The sequence below is a fragment of the Piliocolobus tephrosceles genome, chromosome 3 (assembly GCF_002776525.5).
Source record: "Piliocolobus tephrosceles isolate RC106 chromosome 3, ASM277652v3, whole genome shotgun sequence".
Lineage (NCBI taxonomy): Eukaryota > Metazoa > Chordata > Mammalia > Primates > Cercopithecidae > Piliocolobus > Piliocolobus tephrosceles.
The window spans coordinates 43,618,112-43,641,807 of NC_045436.1; the positions used below are offsets into that span (position 1 = coordinate 43,618,112).

The 23,696-nt window shown below is 38.3% G+C and overlaps 1 protein-coding gene across 4 annotated transcripts in view; it reads left to right on the forward strand.

The window, feature by feature from the left end:
• The window catches only part of SLC10A7 (solute carrier family 10 member 7), a 277,847-nt gene that overhangs the window by 222,078 nt on the left and 32,073 nt on the right, over positions 1 to 23,696 (forward strand). For all 4 annotated transcript variants that reach the window (XM_023227260.1, XM_023227265.1, XM_023227264.1 and 1 more), the window contains 3 exons: positions 5,829 to 5,912; positions 16,533 to 16,698; positions 17,710 to 17,761. In XM_023227260.1, coding sequence (XP_023083028.1) covers positions 5,829 to 5,912; positions 16,533 to 16,698; positions 17,710 to 17,761 — 302 coding nt within the window. The remainder of the gene's footprint in view (positions 1 to 5,828; positions 5,913 to 16,532; positions 16,699 to 17,709; positions 17,762 to 23,696) is intronic.

Here is a 23,696-nt window from a genome sequence, read left to right on the forward strand (position 1 = left end):
AGGAAGGAGATATAGGTATTATGAGTGTGTCTGTGTGTGGGCACAATAGTAAGCAAGCCTTCTTCCCTTTCCCTTTCCCCAGGGCTCGGCTCTGTGGGTGATGTGGAGAGGTGGAAATCAAGCAGGAAGACAACAAATCCTGCTCTACGTCTAAAGCTGCTACTTTCTGATTTCCTAGCAAAAGAGAGTTAACATTCATAATTCTACAGTATCTACTGTAAATATCTATTCTTATTTTTCCCTGAATGTAGTGCTAATGAAAGTGAAGACCAATCATCAAGGGTGAATTATTTAATACAATAATATTTTAATAGCTGGGAAGAGACACAAATAGTGGAGATGCCTGTGGCTAATGGATTTCCCTGATAGGAGATAAAAGGCTGATTACACAGCAGAGCAAGTGAAGAACTGGTGCATTAATGACAATTTACAGGTCAGCTCACTTACAGGAGTGATTTAAAATGCACCATCTGTTTTCTAACTGTAGGTTGATAACTGTAATTCTACAGACAGTCAACATCTCTTCATCAAGAATTGTTACCTATTTGTCTTTCTGAGTCTGGTTAGTTTGCCCCATATTATTTTACCAAGTGGACCCCAGATTATTTCCAGATGAAATAGTTTCTAGATTGAATGGGTTGATAACATCCAATCCTGCTTCCACTCAGTGTCTCTCTGCCCAGTTAGAGAATTAAGCCCTGATGTCCTAGGGCATCCATTGTGTGTATTGAACTAACTTCTCCCTAATGCATCTGGTCTGGCACTAGTTATGTACCATCCTTGGGAGAGTCGAGAAACCAGTCCCTCCAATCATTTTCTGTGTTCTGTGGTTTGCCCCCTCCCCCTCCCCTCCCTCTCCCCCTCCCCTCCCCCTCGCCCTCCCCTCCCCTCCCCTCCCCCTCCCCTCATCCCCTTCCTCCCATCCCTTCCCTTGTCTTTCACATAGGCACAAAAAGAGGAGTCCAGCTTTGATTTTCACTCATGTCCCCTTTCCCTGTTTCACACTGTACTACCTAAAACTAATGTGTAGTAGAGTGTAACGAGTTAAGTGTGAGGGCTTTGGAGCTACACTTGTGGGTTTAGATTCTGCCTGTCACTTTCTAGCTGTGGTGACCTTGTCCAGGTTGTTTAACTGTTCTGTGCCACTGTTGCCTCTTGTGAAAATGAGGGTAATAATAAAACCAACATCAAGGGGTTGCTGTGAGAATTAAATTATTCCACATGCAGTAAGCATTTAAAGCAGTGTCTGCCTCTCAAAAGAAGACATACAAGTGGCCAACAAATATAGTTTAAAAAAAGCTCAACATCACTAATCATTAGAGAAACGCAAATCAAAACCACAATGAGACACCACCTCACACCAGTCAGAATGGCTATTATTAAAAAGTGAAAAAACAACAGATACTGGAGAGACTACAGAAAAAAGAGAACACTGATGCACTATTAGTGTGAATATAAATTAGTTCAGTGTCTGTGGAAAGCAGTTTTGGAGATTCCTCAGAGAAGTTAGAACTACCATTCAACCCAGCAATCCCATTACTGCATATATATCCAAAGGAAAATAAATCATGTTATCAAAAAGATATATACACTCACATGTTTATCATTGCAGTGTTCAAAATAGCAAAGACATGGAATCAATCTAGGTGATTAGATAAAGAACATGTGGTACATATACATCCATGGAATACTACACAGCCATAAAAAAGAACAAAATCATGTCCTTTGCAGCAACATGGATACAGCTAGAGCCCATTATCCTAAGCAAATTAACACAGGAACTGAAAACAAAGTACTACATTGTTCTCACTTACAAGTGGGAGGTTGGATATTGGGTACTGAGGGACATAAAGATGGCAAAAAGAGACACCAGGGACTAATAGAGTGGAGAGGGAGGAAGCGGGCAAGGTTTGAAAAACTAACTGTTTGGTACTATGATCACTATCTGGGTGATGGGATAGTCCGTATCCCAAACTTCAGCATCACTCAATATACCCATGTAACAAACCTACACGTGTACCCCTTGAATCTAAAGTAAAAGTTGAAATTATTTAAAAATAAAACAAAGCAGTGTCTGGCACATGGAAGTGCATGATAAATGTTACTACCGAGATTATAGAAGACAACTGGTTGGGAGACCTGGCTGATGATCCTTTCTTGGGTCTGTGAACTAAGTAGAGCTTTGCAGCTTACCTGAGTAAAGTTGGAAGAATGGAATGAAAACATTGGCAAGCTTTTTCTGCCTTCGTATTACAGTCATTCACTCATTGACACACATTCGTTGAACACCCACTATGTACTAGATTAGTGGTTCTCAGAGTGTGAACCCCCAAGTCAGCAGCAGCAGCACCACTGGGGACCTTGTTAAAAATACAAATTCTCACCACAACTCCCATCCCTCTCCCCAGGCTATTTGAATCAGACACTGTGAGGATGGGGAAATCAATCTGTGTTTTAACAAGCCCTCCAGATGTTTCTGATGTGCTCACATTTGAGAACCACTGCCCTAGATGTAGAACATGGTCACTCTGCTGGGCATTGGGACTGTAAATGTGAATGACATAGTGTCCCAACCTTCAGGAGCATAGATTTGTAAGCAAGAACAACCAAGGATTCCAAGAGATGCAATTCAGATACAGAGAACAGTGGTTCACAAAAGAGAGGGTGGCCAGTTCAGCATTTTGGGAGGAGGTTTTGGAAAGAATTCCTGAAGAAGTAATGTTTGAATTGAGCCTTGGAAAAAGACTCAAACTTTTCCAGTTATACGTGGGGGAAACAACATTCCAGAGACAGGATTGAGTGCATGTATACTTGGTGATGGACAGGCATGCACACCGACCTCAGCTTTTAAAAAGCAGCAGCTTGACAGAAGGGGTTTTTGTGTTTTTGTCTACTGTTGTATCTGCAGTGTCGAGAACATGCCCCTAGCTCACAAGAAGCACTAAGTAACTACTTGAATGATTGAATGCAAAGATCCTAAGTTGCCACATGCTGAATTTTCATGAATGATTTCTTCTCAGCATAGGATAGTAAAACAAAGAAACCAAGCTAATGGTGAGTTTCCTCCTTTAAAGTACTACATATTTCTGCAAGAAATTAGTCAAGGACTGGATTGTTTGCTTAACATGCTATATCTTAAACTATGGGTTGGCAGTGTGAGACATATTACTTGTAAATCTGCCACGGTACTCAGTGAAGCCCAGGGCACTTGCTTGATACAACCTTCTGAACCTGAAAACTTCACCTGCAAATTACTACTGCTTCTCATAAACATACTGATCTTTACAATAGAAACCACAACAGGTTCCCTATTAAAATATGAAGAACCAAATACCCCAAGCAGCATATTTCCTTCTGCTTTAGTTAAAATCACCTCTGCATGCAGAATTATTGGGTTTTATGTCTCTCTAGTCCTGTCCTCACAGGCTGTGCTGTGCCAGATGCTTGCTGTTCTGTCTTCTGGATGCCAGGGCATACTTCATAGCATCAGAAACGTCCCCAGGGGTCCTCTGCATCTTCATACTGACCACAGTGACAGGTCTGGTGGCCAATTCAAAAGAAAGGACTTATGCCAAATTAGCCTCCAGTACTGAGGTTTCCTTCCCTTCAGAGCCACTTCTAAGGGAGCCATCCTGAGGGATTTTGTCCCCAGAATCCCTGCCATACCTCGTCTGGCTTCGTGTACCCAGTTAATTACATCCCTGAGTAGCTTGCTCTGATCTCTGATCTGACAGAGCCTCAGAGGAAGGCTGCTGTAACCTGTGTTTCCAATCAAGTGGATCAGAAAAGGGACCATAGAGATCATGGACAACCTCCTCAACCCATAGCCTTGTTCCACTGTCTTCTAAGAACATGCGGTTTCCAAACATTGAATATGCCAGTGGTCTGGTATGCAAAGGATGGAGACATTATAAATATATATTTTTTAAAACCCAAGTTGAAATGGGTTTTTCTTTATTTTGGGGTGCTTAAAGAGAGAAGATAGCTTTGAAATGGTTATTCATTTAAAAAACTTAAAAATCTAATAATTAAAGTTGAGATAAAAAGAGGAGCCAGGGATATGTGAGATCACTGAAGCGATTTCAGGCAGGAAATGTCGCCTTTTACATGAAGATTATAGCTTAATTTTGCTACCTCTCTCCAAGTTCTGTAAACCTTAGGAATAGAGCATTGAGCTGGACCTTCTTGAACTTGAAAACTTTGTTCTTTAAAGTTTATTTTTCTATTCATCCAGTGCCTCAATTTCTCTGTAGAATATATTTTTTCTTTATATCAATCCTTGCACCAGGAATATCCTTAGGGTTAATATTTGTGGAGAGAATGTATTTGTTAAGCACCTTGTGCTTCAGAGACATAGTTGCTTTAAAATAGAGCTTAATTATTAGCTTTTCATGTTTTGGTTTTGCATAAAAAGAAACATCTAACAGCCATGCGACATTTAACACACCAGGAATCCTGTTTGTTCTTTACCAGTTTTACTTTTTCTGTTTGTCTCTCTTCGTTTTAGTTTATATTGGTTGTGGAGAAAAAGGGCTAGAGACCACCAATTTTTATGCGTTAAATAAACAGCCAGTGGTCAGTGTTGAAGCTGGTTTTCAGTGAACACAGGGCCAGTGATGGGTCAGACATATGTTCTTGGCATTTTGAGTGCATGCAGACTGGGGCTGAAGCTGGGGGACAGAATTTTATATAATATGTCAGATTGGAGAGGAGATTTTGGTAAACCATTCATGCAAAAATCAGTGGAAACACTGCTCCCACACCACTTCATTCAGAGCTATTGACTTCAAGTAGCTAAATGTTTGATTTCTTCTATTTGACATTCTGTACTCTCAGTCATCACTACTTCCATGTCCTTTCACAAAAATTATTTTCCAAATGATATTTCCAAGTGTAACTAAACTTAGGTAAATATGAAAATTTAGGTTTAGTCTGCAGGGGAAAGGCGAAAAGTTCCAAGGGCCAATTATCGATGGTTTGGTAAATCTGGTTGCAAAATGAACCTGTGAAAGAGAAAAACATCTATTGTTTGTCCAGAGAAGTTTGAAAAACAGAGGAAGTGTTGACCAACACTAAAAAGTTCATGGGAAGACTTAGCAATTCTTAGTGATGGAGGCTAACATGAGTGTGTTACTGTGTGTGTAGATAAGCACTCTTGTGCTGCAGGGAATAGCATCTTAATGAACCTGAGATTGTAATTGTTAGCAAAGAAAGAATCAAAAAATTAGGAAGAAGAAAAATAGGAATTATAAACAGTGTTAAAGCATACAAATGTAGGGGAGCTATATTGAAATTTTAAGTTGAAAAATAAGTTATGTTTCAGGATTTCCCATTTGCTAGACCTTGTGTAAGAAAAAATTCTACGGGATCTGAGATTATCTTTGTTTTGAAGGAGTCGGAAAGTTAGAAACTATTTCATTTGCATAAATAAAAATTTTATCTTGATAAGGCAATGAGACATTTATTTCAGATGTCTACAGACAGGTGAAATAAAAATCACATAAACTGTAATTGTTGATGACATATCATGCCATATGATTATAGACTGTATGAACACAGAATGACTTTCCTAAAATAATAAGCAATTTAGGTTGATTGCAAATCAATATTTTTCTCAATCTTAGTCTCCCAATAAAAGTTATATTTTAAAATACTTAATAGTTTTTTGTGTTGAATTTAGAAAATTAGAGGTAACTTCACTTATTCTTTGCAGATAGCTACCAAATTTTTGGTGCACCTGAGAGAATCTATTTATTACATTATTTGTAAACACTAATGCTTGATAACTGATTCAAAGTAATTCTAACTCTTAGTTTCTTGTTTTACAGCTTGGTTCATCTTCTTCTGTGCCTTTCACATCTATTTTTTCTCAGCTTTTTATGACTGTTGTGGTTCCTCTCATCATTGGACAGGTAAGGCCTCCAATTCTATCTGATCTTTTCTTTACGGATCAAATTGTGAAATCTTACATAATGTCAGAGCAGTTGAGAGAAAGGATATTCAGAGGGAGAAGATAAATGAAAATATGAGACTAAAAACAGAAGTTTCATCAATCACAGTATTCTCATCTTTTTTATTTTTTAAATTAATACTAATCTGCTTTGCAGTTAGCTGTATACAGGGACCCCTGCTAGGTATATATAGGGACTTCTACACAGAGTCTTGATTTTTTTAAAATTTATTATCTCCTCTTTGTAGCTGTGTAGCTACCTTGAAAACATCTAGCAAGTCTTTAACCTTATTCTGCAACTTTTGATAAGGTCTCCATGTTTATGACCATCGTTCGGAACAAGCATCTGTCTTTGGTTGGTGATAGACTCTTCCAACAGCAGTTATGTTTGTGACCATGTAATTGATAAACAGTTTAATACTATTATCTCTTAAAGTTTATCTTAGAATATTTAGGGTTTACTTTGTCATTCTTATTCAATTGGACTAATAAAAATTCCATTGTAACTTCTTATAACAAGTTAGTAGTAAGCATATAAGCACACAAATTTTAAAACAAGTGGATTTTTTTGGTTGTTGTTTTTTGTTTTCTGTAAAATCATAGGATACCACAGTATTGGAGTATAGAATTTAATGCACAACTAAAGTGAACAAGTCTTAGGAAAGCAGTACATTAAGAGCAACTAGATTCTAGACTTCTTTCTGCCTTTTATTTGCTGTGTTATTATGGGTGAGTTATTTAATCTCCCTAGCTCCAGGTTCATAATTTATTAAATATTATGACAATAATATCTATCATAAAGGGCTGTTGTAAAGATTAAATGAAATATGCATGCCTGTAAAGTTCTTGGCATAGAACCTAACACAGGTAAGTGCTTTGTAGCTTCTATCATCATAATCATTATTTCCAAATTCCCTCCAAATACTAAACAGGAAACAAGTATTTGAAATATTGAATATAAAAAATGTATGCATAGGCTGGGCATAGTGGCTCACACCTATAATCCCAGCACTTTGCAAGACTGAGGTGGGCAGATCACCTGTGGTCAGGAGTTCATGACCAACCTGGGCAATGTGATGAAACCCTGTTTCTACTAAAAGATAGAAAAAAATTAGCTGGGTGTGGTAGTGGGTACCTGTCGTCCCAGCTACTCAGGAGGTTGACGCAGGAGAATTGCTTGAACCTGGGAGGCAGAGGTTGCGCTCCAGCCTTGGCAACAGAGCAAGACTGTCTCAAAAAAAAAAAAAAAAAAAAAAAAAAAAAGACAAGAAATGTATGCATAGACATGTAATATTTACATGCTGTCTTAGGTCAGGTTCTCTGGGCAACAGACTGAAAGACAGAGGTTTTTAGGCAGGAAGTTTACAAAGGTGTACCCTTGGGAGCAATAGAGTGAATAAAGTAGGATGGAGCTGATGCAGTCCCAGCAAAGGTCTCAGTAGATCCCATGGGGAACTCTGGAGCTGAAATGACCCCTCAGAGTTGTCCTACCTTAAGGCAAGAGCACCTGGTCTTTATACTCTTACACTGACCAGTCATTAGATACTGGCTTCCCTCCTACCCTCCATGAGGGTTGTGACCTTGGGTGAGTCTGCTCTCTTAGGCTGAGGGCAAGTCCTAAAGAGGAACTCCGCTGACATATTTTACTCACCCAACACTCCATTGCTGCTGTGGGTATAAGCACCTGATTCCTAAAGAGAAGGATCTGGGTGGTGCTCCACAGCATCCACAACACATGTGCTAATTTTTTTTTAATTTTATACTTAGAAAAGGGACTAAATTTAGCATAAAATGGGGGATTTAAAAGTGCTTTAAGAATAGCATTTAATTAAATATAAAATGGTACTTAAAAAATACTTCTCCCACAGTGCTGATCACATAACAGAGATTCTGAATAAATGTTACATCCCTGCCTACCTCTCTGACCTCTGCCACATTTCCCACTTCCAGCATCCCTGGCTTTTCTCAGTTCCTGCTCATTCTTTCTGTTTCGGGTATCTTTCTGCCTACCCTCCCACCTCAGCCTGTTTCTCATTTGACTCTTTAATGAAGCCTTCTTTAAACCATACAGCTGATATTTCCCTGGTTATTCTTCATTGCAACACCTTGTTTGATTTCTTTCTTGACCCTTCTCACAAAATATACTTATGTTTAGTTTGCTTGTTAACAGTTTGTCTCTGCCATTCAACTGTCAGCTTCTTGAGTACTGGAGCCATATTTGTTTTGTTTATCATTACATTCCCAGACCATAGGTACCCAACAAATATGTGCTGAAAGAGTGAGTGAAATAATGAATAAGCCAGAGTTCTATGATCAGTAAGGGATATGCTTTGTTGTATAGAGGTATAACTGAATCTATCTGTACTTTTCATCTCCACACAGTTTAAGCTGTGGATTATATTAGTTTATATTCATACATATTTTCTTTGTTCTGAAAATAATTCCATCTAATAATTTAAGGCTCATGCATTCTTCTCATAGTAGATCTTGGAAATTCCCCTATTAATAATATATGCTTGGCTTAAAACATACAGACAAAATATCTGTGTATAGGTTACTTAATTTTGTATGTATAGGGTTATATAATGTATGTAATTTAAAAACATTTATCCTGAAGGAATGATGAATTGTTAGATGGCTCATTCTTCATGTACTCAGTAGTAAATAGCAAAGTATTCAGTAAATTATAGAGTAATAATGGTAGTCAAAAGGTAGTATAGGTAGCTTTTTGTTTTCTCTTAAGTGTTCTAGATACCACAGTTCTTTGATGGCTCTTTTCGAGGAGAAAACCTATATGCTTGCATCTACCTGCCCCTCCTCTTATATTCTGGTCTTAGGATTTAACAGTCACCACCCTGTCTCCACATCTAGAAACCACCAGTCAGCCTTGCCTCCTCCCTCTCCTTACAGCCATACTCCTTTACCTCCAGGCAGTCACTTCATCCTACCATTTTTGCCTCAGAAATCTTTCACACCTGGCCCCTGCAGCCCTGGTCACACTGCTGGAGAGGATGACACACCTTCATCATCTCTTGTCTAAATTATTGCACCTCCTAAACCTGTCTCTCTGCTGTGAGTCTCTTCCAATTCCCATCTAATGTCTTTACTCCCTCCAGAGTAGTCCTAAAACACAAATCAATTCATATTATTCCTCTCCTTAAAAACATCCCCATGCCTCCCTGTTGCCAATTCCTTGCATGGCCCCAAAGCCCTTCACAGTCTGGCCAACCTGCTTCTCCAGTGCCACTTCCCACCAGTCCTCTCCTTAGGGCTCTGCTTTTCCCATGCTGCATACTCATCATCCTTCACCTGACCATGGCCCTTCACTGCTCTATGCCTTCAACTGTATTGCCAGCAAACTCCTACTCATTGTTGAAGACTTGGTACAGAGGTGCCCTCCAATGTGACGCCTGCCTGCTCTGACCTAGACTGGCCTCGATTAAATTCCACATCTCCCATAGTACTTGATTCATAATATTTATCAGGAAATAATATAATTTATCGATGAGCTTCCTAAAAGCAGATACTATATCTTCTTAATTCTCCTACCTCCTTGCTTATAGTAACTCTCAGTATATATGTATGTACTTAATCTGTAATTTCATCCTAAGTAGTGGTCTCCATAGGTTAGTATTTATAAGTATACTTAATAACATATTCAAGAGTAGGGTGTAAGATGTATAAAAAGATTGACTGAAGAGAAATTTGAGTTTATCTTCAGGGAGCCCCTAGCAGTAATTTTCCCTAGGTTGCCATTTGTTCAGGATAATATTTTTAGGTCTGTATATAGTAGGTACTCAATAACAATGACTTACTTCTTTCCTAGTCATCACCTGAAAAACATATCTGAAAAAAAAAAAAAAAAAAGTATATCTTTTTTAAGGACACTAGTTCAAGAAAAAATAAATTTTTCAAAATTTTATGTTAAAGAAAAGCCATATTTCTAACACCTCCTTTGACTTTAGTCTTTGGATGAACTGTGCTGTAACTGGCCCACAGGTACACTAACATAAACGATAGAGCCACATGTCTGAGTAGACGTTATCATATAAGTGCTGCTGCATGATCCTCAGGTCCTCCAGTACCATGGAAAAGGGGGAGCATTCCACAGGCAGGGGTGCCCAGGGCAGGCAGTGTCACCTCAGCCACCTCCTCCTACAGTCACAGCCTCACAAGGTCGTCTCTGCTTACAGTGGTATAGATTGTGTGGTACACATCAATGCTGCATTTCAAAGGAGTGCACCCACCTTATAGGCATCATAGGTTTGAATATTTATTATTAAAATTGTTCTGGCAGGAGGAAATAAAGTATATTAAAGAAGGGATTTTTGTAATACACACAAAAGTGCTACGGGGCTACAGCAGGCCTGTTGGACCTTGATGATCAATCTCAGGCAGCTCACTTCATAGCCACCATACTTGTCCTCACCTACTAAGCTCACATACTCTATTCAGTAATTCTTTAGTTTCACCAAGACCCCAGATTAACTGACCTTTCAGTCACCATCCTCATGACTGTACTTCCCTTCTTACCCAGCTTTGATTCCTTAGTCTGCCATTAAAATCCCTCCTTGGCAAATACTCTCAGCTCCTTCACCCTTTCTCCCTTTGATGTACTTGCTCAAAAAGCCCCAACCCTGGTTAAAGCCAACTCTACCTACTCCACGCGTACAATGGAGCTGCTCAGATTCCATGGCCTGTCATTCACCTCACTCCCTGGCAGAGCTCTCAGCTTCTTCACCTCTCCATTTTACCTACTTCACAAAGGCCCAACCCTGCTTCTACTGGAGCAGCTGAGCTGAGCTTCTCAGAAAGCAATACACATTGGTCTCATCTTGTGTTAAATTCGTGACGCCAAATTTAACGTGTCATCTAACACCTACCAGAAACCCTACCCTACTTCCTTATAATGCTCCTTTTTCTATTCTTCAAAGGGATAGTTACCTTATCCTCTATCTTCAAGTCTCTTTTACCTTCCCAACACTCTCCCACTTGCCCATCGTACTCACGTCTCACTGACTTTGCTTCTGTTTCTCAAACATGCCAGTCTTGTTCCTGCCTTAGACCTTTGCACTGACCATTCCTTCTGCATGAAACACCTTGCCACCTTTCACATCCTCAGAAAGACCTTTCCCCACCCTCTCCTTGGGTGGCTACCCAGTAACAACTCAGTCACTATCATATCACTTAGTTTAAACTTTGGCTTAGTATGTATCATTATTTTGCCTCGTTTATTTGTTGTTTTGCTTTTTATTTCTCTCTTAAACTAGAATGTTAGTGTCATGAGAGCAGGGACCTTGTCTGCTTAGTTTAATCTCCTGATTAATCTTAATTAATCTCCTGATTAATCTTAATCTCCTCAACTGTGTGATGTAATCTTTGAGGACCCCTGTTAGCAGTACACATATGTGCTAGTTCAGAGGAATCAGGTGTACTGCATGTCAGGCTACTTTCACAACTGTAACTAGGAGTGCCGAATTATGAAAATAAACGCTTGTATGGATTGTTATATGCATCTTTTAAAATGAGGTTTTATCATTACTGGTTAAATAGAAAATGGGAACTAGAGTGAGAAGAAAAGACTAGGAAGTATGAACTGAATATATTTTTCTTAATCTTTTATTGGTGATAAAAGCTTGTATCATTCAACTTGTGATTTATATTTCTGAGAGTGAATTTTATTTTTCTGTTTCCCCATACAATACTTTTTGTTTTAAATCATTATTGACTGACTCTGATTTGATGGGAGGTGTAGTTTGGTCTTCCTCACTGCTTGGCTGCACACACGGCTCCTAGGCCTTACTTTCCTCATTTGTAGAACAAAGTGTTTTATATCTTCTACCCTGAAGGTGCTATGACTCTGAGATAAGATTAATCTTTCCGTAGATGGCTAGGAGATTGTTCCTCTGTCAATCTAGAAAGAAAGAAAATTTGTGCCATCATAGCATTTTCTCTTCTTTTCCAACAAACCTTTTCAATACATCTAAGTGCTTGGGACAAATACTTATTTTGTGCATTATATTTAAGTGGTATACAAATAAACAATGAAGCAGAAATTCTACCAATTTTTATTTTCCACCAACTTGAATATTTTTTAAAGCAGCACACTAAAACTTACTTTTTCCCTATAAATTAATAATAAAAAAGCATATTTATATATTATCATTCATGCATTCTCTGGTCTTTCCATTAGTGATTTGTTTCAATTTGAGATGGGCCTTTCATGTTAAATAGTCTTCCATTAAAGTTGAAGCTAGTGTTATTAAGACTAGTAGAGTTTTACACTTATAGCATTATATTAGATATGAACAGTTTTCATTGCTTCACCTGAAAATTGCTTTGAGAGAAAAGTAACAGTGAGGTGTCCTGATAAATAGGGATAGAAATATCATCAAACTGAGACTCGGAAATAAGAATAGTGATCATTTACCAGGGACAGGCCCAGTCTGTAAAGCATTATATATTTATTTAATTACTTAATCCTCAAGACAACTACTGTTATATCACAGACAAGGCACACGGAAGGTAAGGAATTTGCCCAACATCACAAAGTAAGGATTGGAGCCAGGACTCAAAGTCAGGCACACTGGAGCTCCAGAGTCTGTACTCTGAATTCCTGTGCCATGGTTCCCTCAGGAAATAGGGGTCATAGTCCTACTCAGCCACCTCCCTAGCTTGTCAACATTTTATGCAAGTTGACTTGGCTGTCTGTGTCTGTTTCCAGCTGTGAACTCTGCAGAATAATAGTGTGTGACCTTTCTCATGAGAATGAAATGAAGTAATAGAGGGGAAGAATTTTCAAAGAGTGAAGTAGATAATAAGTGTTCATTGTGCCCATTTGTTATTATTATTGTTTATGCTTTTTTGCAAAGTGTTTTCTTTTGAATCTACTCAATATTTAATAAAAGTAAGAAAAGTGTTATTGAAATTGGATTTGATTTCGTATCGCTGACTTTATATTGCAACAGAATATTAATGTAGAAACAAAACTTTATGAAACTATATGGATTTAGTGCAATAGAGGATAAAAATTGAAGAAACAAACTGAAACCACCTTAAAGAAAAATATTTCAAAATTCAGACACTTAACATGAAACATTATCTATCCTATATCCTTACTCAAAAATCAATTTATGAATAGGGTAAAGACAGAATAGAAACAAAAAGCTAGGAAATACTTCAACAAAAAAATTAAGAAAACTAAGATGATGGGTATTATACTTTATATCTATCTCAGTGACTCGACATTCTACACCAAAGACATGTCATTTTTACAGGTTTCCAACTTGAAAATCATGCAGGAATTGATATGTGGCTCTGTTTATTAGAAGCATAGAGAGTCAAATTTAAGTTTTCCTTTACCCTTTTCTGCTATTTAATTTAGAATAAGAAAATCAAAGTTTTGAAGGTGAGACAACAAAATAAAAAAGCTTCTATGGAAGATTTTTTCCTTCTCTCTTCACAGGGAAAAATAAACAGTTTAATGAGGATTTGTCACTTAATTTTAACACCTACATTTCTCTGAGGTCTGAGGGCAAATGAATTAGTATAGATTCTGAAGGAAGATAGAACTGGCCACCTCACCAGAACGCCTTTTCCCACCTCATCTTGGATTTTCTTTTTTCCCAAGAGAGAATTCTGAGGCATCTATATCAGGTTGTGTTGATCTAGCTCAAGCAAAGTGTTGTTATCTATAAGGTTATTAAAGATTTCTATAAGGCAAAGAAGTTTGGAGAATTTTAAAATGACATGAATTCTTGACAAATACAGAATGATTGCATCAAAAGTGTAAGTGGCTAAACTAAGAGAAGATAAGGTTTCCTGGAGTTTATATCCAAAGCATATCTTTGAGGCATGTCAACACTACTTCACCCAGTTTTTGTTTATGAAACATTTTAACGCCTTTCTAGCTACATAGTGCAAAAGCAGCTGCTTTGTGAATTTAATTTTAGAGGAAGATGGAAAAGCTCTGTGCAACCTGGCAAAATATAAAAGGGTTTACTTAGAAAATATAGACAAATATCACATAAGACTGGAAATGCTGAGAGACAATCTGTTTTCCCCTAGAGTTACTGTTTTACTTGTACATCTATCCATTCCCAACTTTCCAGTTCTTTTCTTTATTGAGATTAGGTATCCACCATCAATTTATTGGAGTGTTTAGAAGAAAGACATTTTGTCTAGAAGGATTCTGGACCTGGGAGACCCTGTTTCTTGCCATACTGAGGGAGTCCTATTCTACTATGAGACTCTAAGTACTTTGCAATGAAGAAAGAGATTATTAGGTTAGCTCAATCAAATTACAGTTGGCCCTTTGTATTTCTGGGTTCTGCATCTGTGGATTCAACCACCTGCAGATTTAAAAAATTGGGAAAAGACAATAAATAACAATACAATAAAAATAATACAAAATTTAAAAAATACAGTATAACAACCTGCTACAGTATAATACATGTGTAAATAGTTGTATTAGGTATTATAAGTAATCTGGAGATGATTTAAAGTATACAGGAAGGTGTGCGTAGGCTATATGCAAACACTACACTTTTTTATCAGGAGTTTGAATGTCAGTGGATTTGGTGTTCACAGAGGTCCTAGAATCAATCCTCTGTGGATACCAAGGGACATCTGTATTGCTCATACAGTTGATTAATTATTACAGATTTGTCTTGGGTTTTAAAGTGGTTTTCACTTACAAGTTGCACCTCATTCATATTTATTTATGTTGTTGGAGAGCAATGCTGTTAGGAGAGGAAGACACTTATTTTTGGAATTGGGATCATGCGTTCTATAACCTATTGCAGAGAGGAACCTTTATGGTGTTTTTAACCATTGTGTATTAAAACAAGATTGAAGGGCAGCAACAATTTCAATAATTTCATGTAATTTCCATTTATTTTATTTCTTAAAGGAGTTGAGTTATATTAAATTTGGGCAGCTACCAGTTTTATACTACCAAACACAATAGATTACGAAATGACCCTTTAAATGAAGTCCCTCGGTAGCCTTCCAATAACCAGCTACCCACCACCCCTGGTGACATATCTGATCATGGAGACATCTGGATACCCATGATACCTATAGCACTATTATCCAAAATGTGTGTTCTAATATGTCAGTCCATAATGCTGTGTGACAGGACTGCTCTTATTTCTCTCTACATCACTGTGTTTTACATTTAAAGAAAGAAATGAATGCTAGATAAATTACTATGGTTTGGGATCACGTCTACACTCCCCCTACCTTCCCAAAAATAAACCCCATAATATTTTATAAATCCAGGTGTGGCTTTAATTACAAGATCTACCTTTATAAAGAAAATTAATTACAATTTTTTTAATATCTAACACACTTTCCACTTATTCCCACCCCACCTAACCTTCAGGGTTTTGTACCTGTACCTGGTACCAGATGGTCAGCTTTCTGCCCAGACGCCTTTAATACACTGTCAGTTCACTTCATGAGTCCCCGAGAACAGCTGAAGTTGATCCAACAGCCAGTTGTTCAAAGATTCTATTTAGAGTAGTTTATTTTATTCTTGAGCATCTGTAAAGATATGCTCCATTACGAATTAAGCCTTTTTAGTGACAGAGTACATGATGACAGAACCCCATCAGCCTTATCAGGAGAAGTTCCCTGACCTCATTATTGCTAATGGATCCATGGTAATTCAGCCTGTTGTGAATTCTCATGTTCAATTATGCAGGATAATGAGTGACTCAAAACTTAATATGTCTCAGCTATCGTCCTTATGATAGGACTTGTACAGCTTCTTTCAAAAGTGAAACAAGGTTTTAAGTAGAGTGGTTCACTTTTATGTCCAAACAGAAGTTATCACTAATATTCAGATGACCTGATTTTAAAATAAGACAGAATTGCTCTATAACTTTATCTTTCACTGATCTTTTGTAGGAAAGTTAGGACAGGCTTATTCATTTTTAAGTGTTAATTCTGGAATTCTAAAAGTATGCAAATGGCATTTGTCTTTGGATTCACAAAAACTCTAGATATTCAGAGTTTGAATTATTTAAACTCCCACAACACATGCACTTTTGCTTTTCAAGCATGAGTTATAATTTAATTAAAAACTTCTGGTGCATTGCTGGCATTTTAAATATTAATATGTTCCATGGATCACTTTCGATTATCTACTGTCTTGAAATTCTTGAAGATGTCAGATTTTTAAGATTCCCAAAGTTGCACTTGGAATTGTCTGTTGAGGCAAAAGGGACTGTGATAATTACACACATCCATTAGGATCAGCAGAGGAGATAAACTTTGGGGAGGCTTAATGGGCATGTCTCAGTGACAGCTAGCAAAGAGCATTTGGCATGATTAAGGATGGATTTGAATGCAGTTGAAAATATACTCTCATTATGGACACCCAGTGGAAGTTGCACTACAAATGTTAAATTCCCCAGAAGAAGAGTAGTGTGGCAGGGAAGCTTTGAAATCCACTGTGGCCATCAACCAAATTATTCTCTTTCCTTTATGTCTTTCTCCTGTCAGAATCACTTTGTGATGCCCATTTCAACTCCCTACATCTCTGAAAAGAGGCAACCTGTTGATCTCTGTATTTCAGATTGTCCGAAGATACATCAAGGATTGGCTTGAGAGAAAGAAGCCTCCTTTTGGTGCTATCAGCAGCAGTGTACTCCTCATGATCATCTACACAACATTCTGTGACACGTTCTCTAACCCAAATATTGACCTGGATAAATTCAGCCTTGTTCTCATACTGTTCATAAGTAAGTTGGCAAATGGGATAGCCTGGCTCTCCCTCAGTATCCTCAATAGCAACGCGTAGCACTGTGTGTTCTCTAAATTCATGTCTAGTGTTAATTTGACTAGAAATGAATGCTTAATTTTCTATTACATTTACTCAGTGACTTTATTCTGTTCTTTTAAAATACATCGGCTTTACACTTATATCTTAATTTCCTTTGTTTTTGAGTCTGCTGCCCCATTTTCTGATTTACAGTAGTTGATGTCAGATGAGAGAAGCCTTAATTTCTGTCAGATGCAAATGTTAGATTGAGCACTGTGTCACCAATTTAGTTTATAATAACTTTAAACTGATCTTACGCCTTACTGTGATTTAAAAACAGGATTTATAATTTATGATACTATTATTTCTAAGCATAATAACTTGGCTGCATTGGTTAAAATATGAATATTTACATCATATTTTCTAATAAAATTTACCCAAAGTAATATCATTTCATTTTGAGAAGCAGCAGACTATAAAAGGCAGGAAACTGCTAAAGCTCAAAAAGCAACCTTTTGTTCTGTTTATCCTATAATCCCAAAGACAACTGTTACTAATGTTGCAATATCAAAGAATCTTTTGTTATTCTAAAGTATATTGTATGCTACTGCATTTGTGATATTTGCTAGAAATATTCATAGTATCAACCAGCTGTTTCTAAATTGACCAAATTAAATAACCAAATCTTAAAGAGGCTTTATGTTTTCCCTCAATAACAAAGACTGTGTCTGGGGATATTATCAGTAAGAACAGACTGAGTCCCACTAATTTAAATGATTATGTCAGTTTAGAAAGGCATGCTTGTTTGGTTTATTTGTTTGTTTTTCTTTTTTAATTCCTATAAGTAAACTATAGGAACTAAAAGTAAAGTAAGTAAACCTATAGATAAAACAAATATAAGTAAACCTATAGATAAAACAAATATACCAATAAGTATGCTACAAATACTGCTTTCAGAGTGCTAATTTAGATTCAATCTTTTTTTCTTCAGTATTTTCTATCCAGCTGAGTTTTATGCTTTTAACTTTCATCTTTTCAACAAGGTAAGTGATTTGGTATCTCTTGTTATTAGTTTTCTAAATGATGAATCATGCTCTCTACTTGGCTGCTGTGCCACTACACACATTTATCTTTTTTTCTCCTTTTACATATGTTTTTCTCCTGTCTCCCGGACCATTCTGCCTCCCTTCTGCCACCCTCAAATTGTAGACATTACAAAGAGTCTTTCCCTGGCCTTATCTTGTCTATCCACGTCGAGTGCTTAGGCAGGCCCCTCCGTTCTACTGGCTTGAACTGTTAGCTTCATACTGATAATTTTCAAGTGTAAACCATCCATTGCAATGTTTTTCCTGAGTTTGAACCCTATTTTTCACTTACCATTTAGATATCTTTACTTGACTGTCTTAACAAGACCTTAGACTTAAGATATTCAAAATGGAGTTCATGTTTTTCCCAAAAACTGCCTCTTTCTCTCTTATTTCTTTCCTTATTTTTAGTGAACCACCATCCTCAGAGTTACTCAAACTGGAATTCTTCACATCGCTCTTTTTTAAATTTCTCGATCTGACTTCTGTAATATTTTTTCTGCTCCCAAAGCCACTTCCTTAATTCAGGCTCTTGTTGCCTGTTTCTCTCTAGGCTATTTCAATGGATATCTTACTGATAATTAATTCCATTTCTACACCCAACTTTTGTTATGCATTTCATAGTGCTTCCAATGACTAGAATTCTGATAATGGCTCTCTGGTTCAGATATCTTTAGTGGTTATCCAGTGCCTATAGAATGAAGTTTATTTTGGGGGACAAGGTTCTCTAGTCTATTTTCCAGTCTCATGAACCACTATTAGTATTCATGCTGTCTAAGCTTTAGGTTGATGTAAAATCTTTGCTGCTCCCTGGAAAGACCTCATGCTTTCTCATTTCTGTCCCTTGCTTAGGCAGTCCCCATATCCAAATTAGTCTCCATGTCCTGGTTCCTCCTTCCTGTTCTTAAAAGCTTACCTCCAATCCAAACCTTTATTATACATTACAAATATTACTTGAACTTTTGGTTAGAGAAAGTTACCATAGGGAATGACACAAATAAGAGGTGATTTCTATCTTGCACTGATAACCCAAGTGTCCTCTGGGTGGTACAGTAAGCCAACCTGCATTCAGTTCAAAGAAGAAGGAAGCACTTCCCAAGAGAGTATAGAACAAGGATTCATGGAAATGAGGGGGCCTGACCTGAGCCGTACAAAATGGCTAATTGTTCAGCAGTTAGAGATGCCAAGAGAGTTCTTCGCGGGAGAAGAAGCAATAATGCAGATGTGGACACATACAAAAATCAAGATATGGTGAGACAATAGGAGTAGAGGAAAATTAGAAATAGTAGTAGTAACTGGAAGGATAGGCTTGAGCCAGATTACAAAACCCATGAACACCAGGCCATAGCAATGAGTGACCACAAGGGAAAGAGCCTATGCTGTTTATAAGGCTTGAAAAAGTGTCAGAGCAGTGGATGGTACAGGCCTCGCATTAGGCACTTGGTTCTCACAGCACTTGGTATAGCACTAGGCTGATTGTAAACAGTCAATAAAAACTTATTGATTGATGTAATTTGAAGCATTTTCCCAAGCTAGAGGTTGTGATTTATGAAGTAAGAGTAAAGCCTGGAGCCATTAAGTCACAGAGAAAATGTGACTTAATTGGGTAAGTCTGAAAGCAGGAGCTATTTTAAAGTTCTTTTTATAAATGGCTTGTTATATCACCTTAGAAAAGACATTTGCCTTTCAATGGCAGTTTGTTTGCTGGTGCTTGTGGCAAAAGTGATCATCAGAACCACTCCTCCTATCGGATTAAGTAGGATGCAGATATCCTGTTAGTGACTAAAAATTTTCTTGAAAAATAGAACACAGAGCAGCCACTACTGGGACTGCTAAAGGAAGCATGAGTGGCAGAGGTGTGACACCTAGTTGAACTGAAATTAAGAATTTACAGCATGGAGAAGACTGGACTTTCATAAGGATCTGTGATTTTAAAATCCTTCTTTTTCTTATTCTGCATTCACCGAGGTTCTGTCAGGGTTTTTATTTTGTTTTGTTTTGTTTTGTTTAGAGACAGGGACTTGCTCTGTCACCCAGGCTGGAATGCAGTGATGCCATCATAGCTTGCTACAGCCTCAAACTCGTGGGCTCAGGTGATCCTCCTGCCTCAGCCTCCTGAGTTAGCTGAGACTACACACAAACACCACCATGCCTGGCTAACTTGTAATTTTTTGTAGAGACACGCTCTTGCTATGTTGCCCGGACTGGTCTTAAATTCCTGGCCTCAAGTGATTCTCCCACCTTGGCCTCCCCAAAGTGCTGGGACTATAGGCATGATTCACCGCAACTAGCCATCTGTCAGGTTTTTAACTTCCTTGACTTACAGTCAAACCTGCAGATTCTTTGATAAATGACAGCATATAGCTTGATCATTTCTCCCTCTCTGCACCCTCTTCCCACCCTGTCCCTGCCATAATCATCTACTAATGATTTACTTCGAATTTGTCTGAAGCCTGAATTACTTCTCACATAGCCTCATTCTCTGTTCTCAAATTCCTGGCTTGCCTGGAGAATTTCTGTACTTTTGTTTTGTTTTGTTTTGTTTTGTTTTTTGAGGCGTGAGCCACGCGCCCAGCCCAAGAATTTCTATACTTTAAAAAAATCTGGCCGGGTGTGGTTGCTCATGCCTGTAATCCCAGCACTTTGGGAGGCCAAGGTGGGCAGATCATGAGGTCAGGATTTCGAAACCAGTCAGGCCAACTTGGCAAAATCCCATCTCTACTAAAAATACAAAAATTAGCCGGGCGTGGTGGCGGGCGCCTGTAGTCCCAGCTACTCTGGAGGCTGAGGCAGGAGAATCACTTGAACCCCGGAGTCGGAGGTTACAGTGAGCTGAGATCACGCCACTGCACTCCAGCCTGGGTGACAGAGCAAGACTCCGTCTCAAAATAATAATAATAATAATAATAATAATAATAATAATAATATGGGGCATTAGCTTTGCTAGCTTTGTAATACATTATTTTTTACTTTTCTCTGTCCCACTTGCTAGGAAATGAGTTGATTCATCAAACCAAGAGTCAGCTATCCAATGACCTAACCATTCTGCAACTTTGGGAAACTGCAAATTAAAATAAATAAATAAATAAATAAACCACACATTGAAAAAGCTTAGAAAAGGAAAGCAGTAATTGGGCATCTTTTAAAAATATATAAAAAGTTAAAAAGTTTAGTAGGCTGATAACTAGAGTAACAGAAACCTTTATTGTCATTAGAGTGGCAAAAGAAACTGTTAAGAAAGGAAAAGGAAGAAAACAAATATTTGTATACGTGTTTTAATTCTGATCAGTACATTTCCAGTCAGATATCTCAATCTGCCTTTCACCATAGCCCTGGGAGAAGCAGGATGGGAGAGTGGGAAAGGGAAGCAGGGAAGGAAGGTGGGGACGATCATTAATGGTAAGTTTCCTTACCATTTCAGAGGAGGCAACTAAGCCTTGGCACCTGGGTAGCTTGTTCAGTGCCACTGAACTAGTGACAGAAGAGGTCTTCTCTGAAAACTAGCAGAGACAAAACAAAACACGGGTACAGAGGTTAACAAGGAGAGGCTTCACGTGGAAGTTTCCTCCTCTGAAAATAGTGGGCTTAGACAGAAGTATCTCAAAGGACCTTTTCTGCTCCACATTCTGTGATTCTACTAGTAAAACCTGACATGTTTTCCTTTGTGGGTACTGCAAAGGAAGGCAAAATAAACATTATGTGGAAAACACTGATTGAAAGCTTTGTAAGAGAGAATAAAAAGACCAGTTGGGAAGAAAAGGAAATAAACATCTCAAGAGAAGGCAAAGTGATCAAAAGAATCATTAAAAACAGGATAAAAAGAAAATCAATATTAAAAAGAGATAAGGTAGAGTTAGAAAATAAATAGTAATGTGATTCCTTTCAAGAATGTGAGCAGACACAATAGAGATGTTAATCAGTGAAAATAATTTTAGTCATTACTACTCAAATATAATGTACAGGACACTTGATTTTTCTGGGTCTTGTCATGACCTTGTACCATGAAGTCCCCCTTGACAGTATGGCTAAGCGTGGATTATTTACCAAGATAGCTGCTCTCACCCATTACATTTTGTAGTGTTTTTCGTTTTAATATTTTCTTTCTCAAAAGGCAAACTTATGACCAAGATTTGGGGCAACCAACTTACTAGTTGTGTGACTTTAGGGGAGTTGTTTAACCTACTTGTGTTTCCAGTTCCCTTTTTGGAAAAAGCAGAGCAGTAACACTATTTGTATGGCTTTTCTGAGAAGGAAGTAATACTGGCTGCAACGTGCTTAGAAAAGTGCTCAATAATGCTTATGCTGTGGTAGTTTACCACCCTCCTGAACAGAGGGGTAAGTGAGCATCTGCTCTATCAGCTTTCCCCGATGTACAGCACTCCGGTCCTACATAGCTAGAGTACAAGTCAACCCTATTGAGGAGGAATATTGTTTTTAACCTTAAATGTTCCCTTTTTGTACCTTAAGGCTCTAATCCTCCTTCCCACTGATGGACTTTTTGTCAATAAAACTGTAGAGCAGTGTTACTGAGAGCAGTGAGCCAGAAATCTCCCATGTGGCCCTAGCTTTAGTCTCTTTACCTGAAACAGAGGACAAGTAAGCATGTCTTGCAAATATCCTCTTTAGCCACATTGTGAATGCTGCTCTAATGAGCAGCGGCCAGGGCCAGATTAATTCAGAGCCTTCTTGACCAGAGAGACTATGACATATTGGAAATGTGCTATAACCTTGAAAAGAACAAGATATGAAGCCAAACAAAGTTTACTAAAGGAAAAATGTATTGCCAGACTCTAGGAAAAAAACTAAATGCATAAACCCAGATGCAGCCATGGCTGATATAAACAAGGGCCACAAAAGACAAAGTTTTTGAAGTGCTCCTAGCACCACAAACGTTTCTGGACAACATCCCCCACCTAAGCCAGCTGATCACATTACATGTTCTACAATCACCGGAGGGCACTCACTCCTGCATGGAAGTTTTTTTATCCGTTGTTAATTGACTGAAATTCATATTCTCCAACCTGCCAGTTTCAAACTTTTCTAATGTCTTTGATTCCCAGGCCTTGGAATTAACTCAAAATTGGCTCACACTTTACAAAGAAAGTAAAATCTCTGACATAACTTGCCTCTGCTTGCCCATTCTCTGCCTGAAAAATCTCCATATTTTTCACTCTCCATGTTCACTTTTGCTTCCAGTTCAGATATGATAAGAAATGCCCTGCTCCAGATAACCTCTTTATTCTTGGCTTCTCAGGTCTCTTTGGGGACCTGTGTTCGTCAGGTATTTCTCTCTGCTGTGTCTTCATTCTCTCTTTATAGTCATGGTCAAATATCATGTGACCCTTTTCTTCTCTTTGCCCAATTTCTTGAAAACACAGTCCTCACCACTGCAAACACAGTCCTCCTCACCACTGCAAACACAGTCCTTCTCACCACTGCAAACACAGTCCTTCTCACCACTTCAAACACAGTCCTTCTCACCGCTCCAAACACGGTCCTTCTCACCGCTCCAAACACGGCGCTTCTCACCGCTCCAAACACAGTCCTTCTCACCGCTCCAAACTCAGTCCTTCTGGCCGCTCCAGACTCAGTCCTTCTCGCCACTCCACACACAGTCCTTCTCGCCACTCCACACACAGTCCTTCTCACCATTTCAGACTCAGTCCTTCTCACCCCTCCAGACTCAGTTCTTCTCACTGCTCCACACACAATCCTTCTCACCACTCCACACACAGTCCTTCTGACTGCTCCAAATTCAGTCCTTCTGACCGCTCTAAACAGTCCTTCTCACCACTCCAAACTCATCCTTCTCACCGCCCCAAACTCATCCTTCTCACCGCTCCAAACTCAGTCCTTCTCACCACTCCAACCTCAGTCCTTCTCACCACTCCAA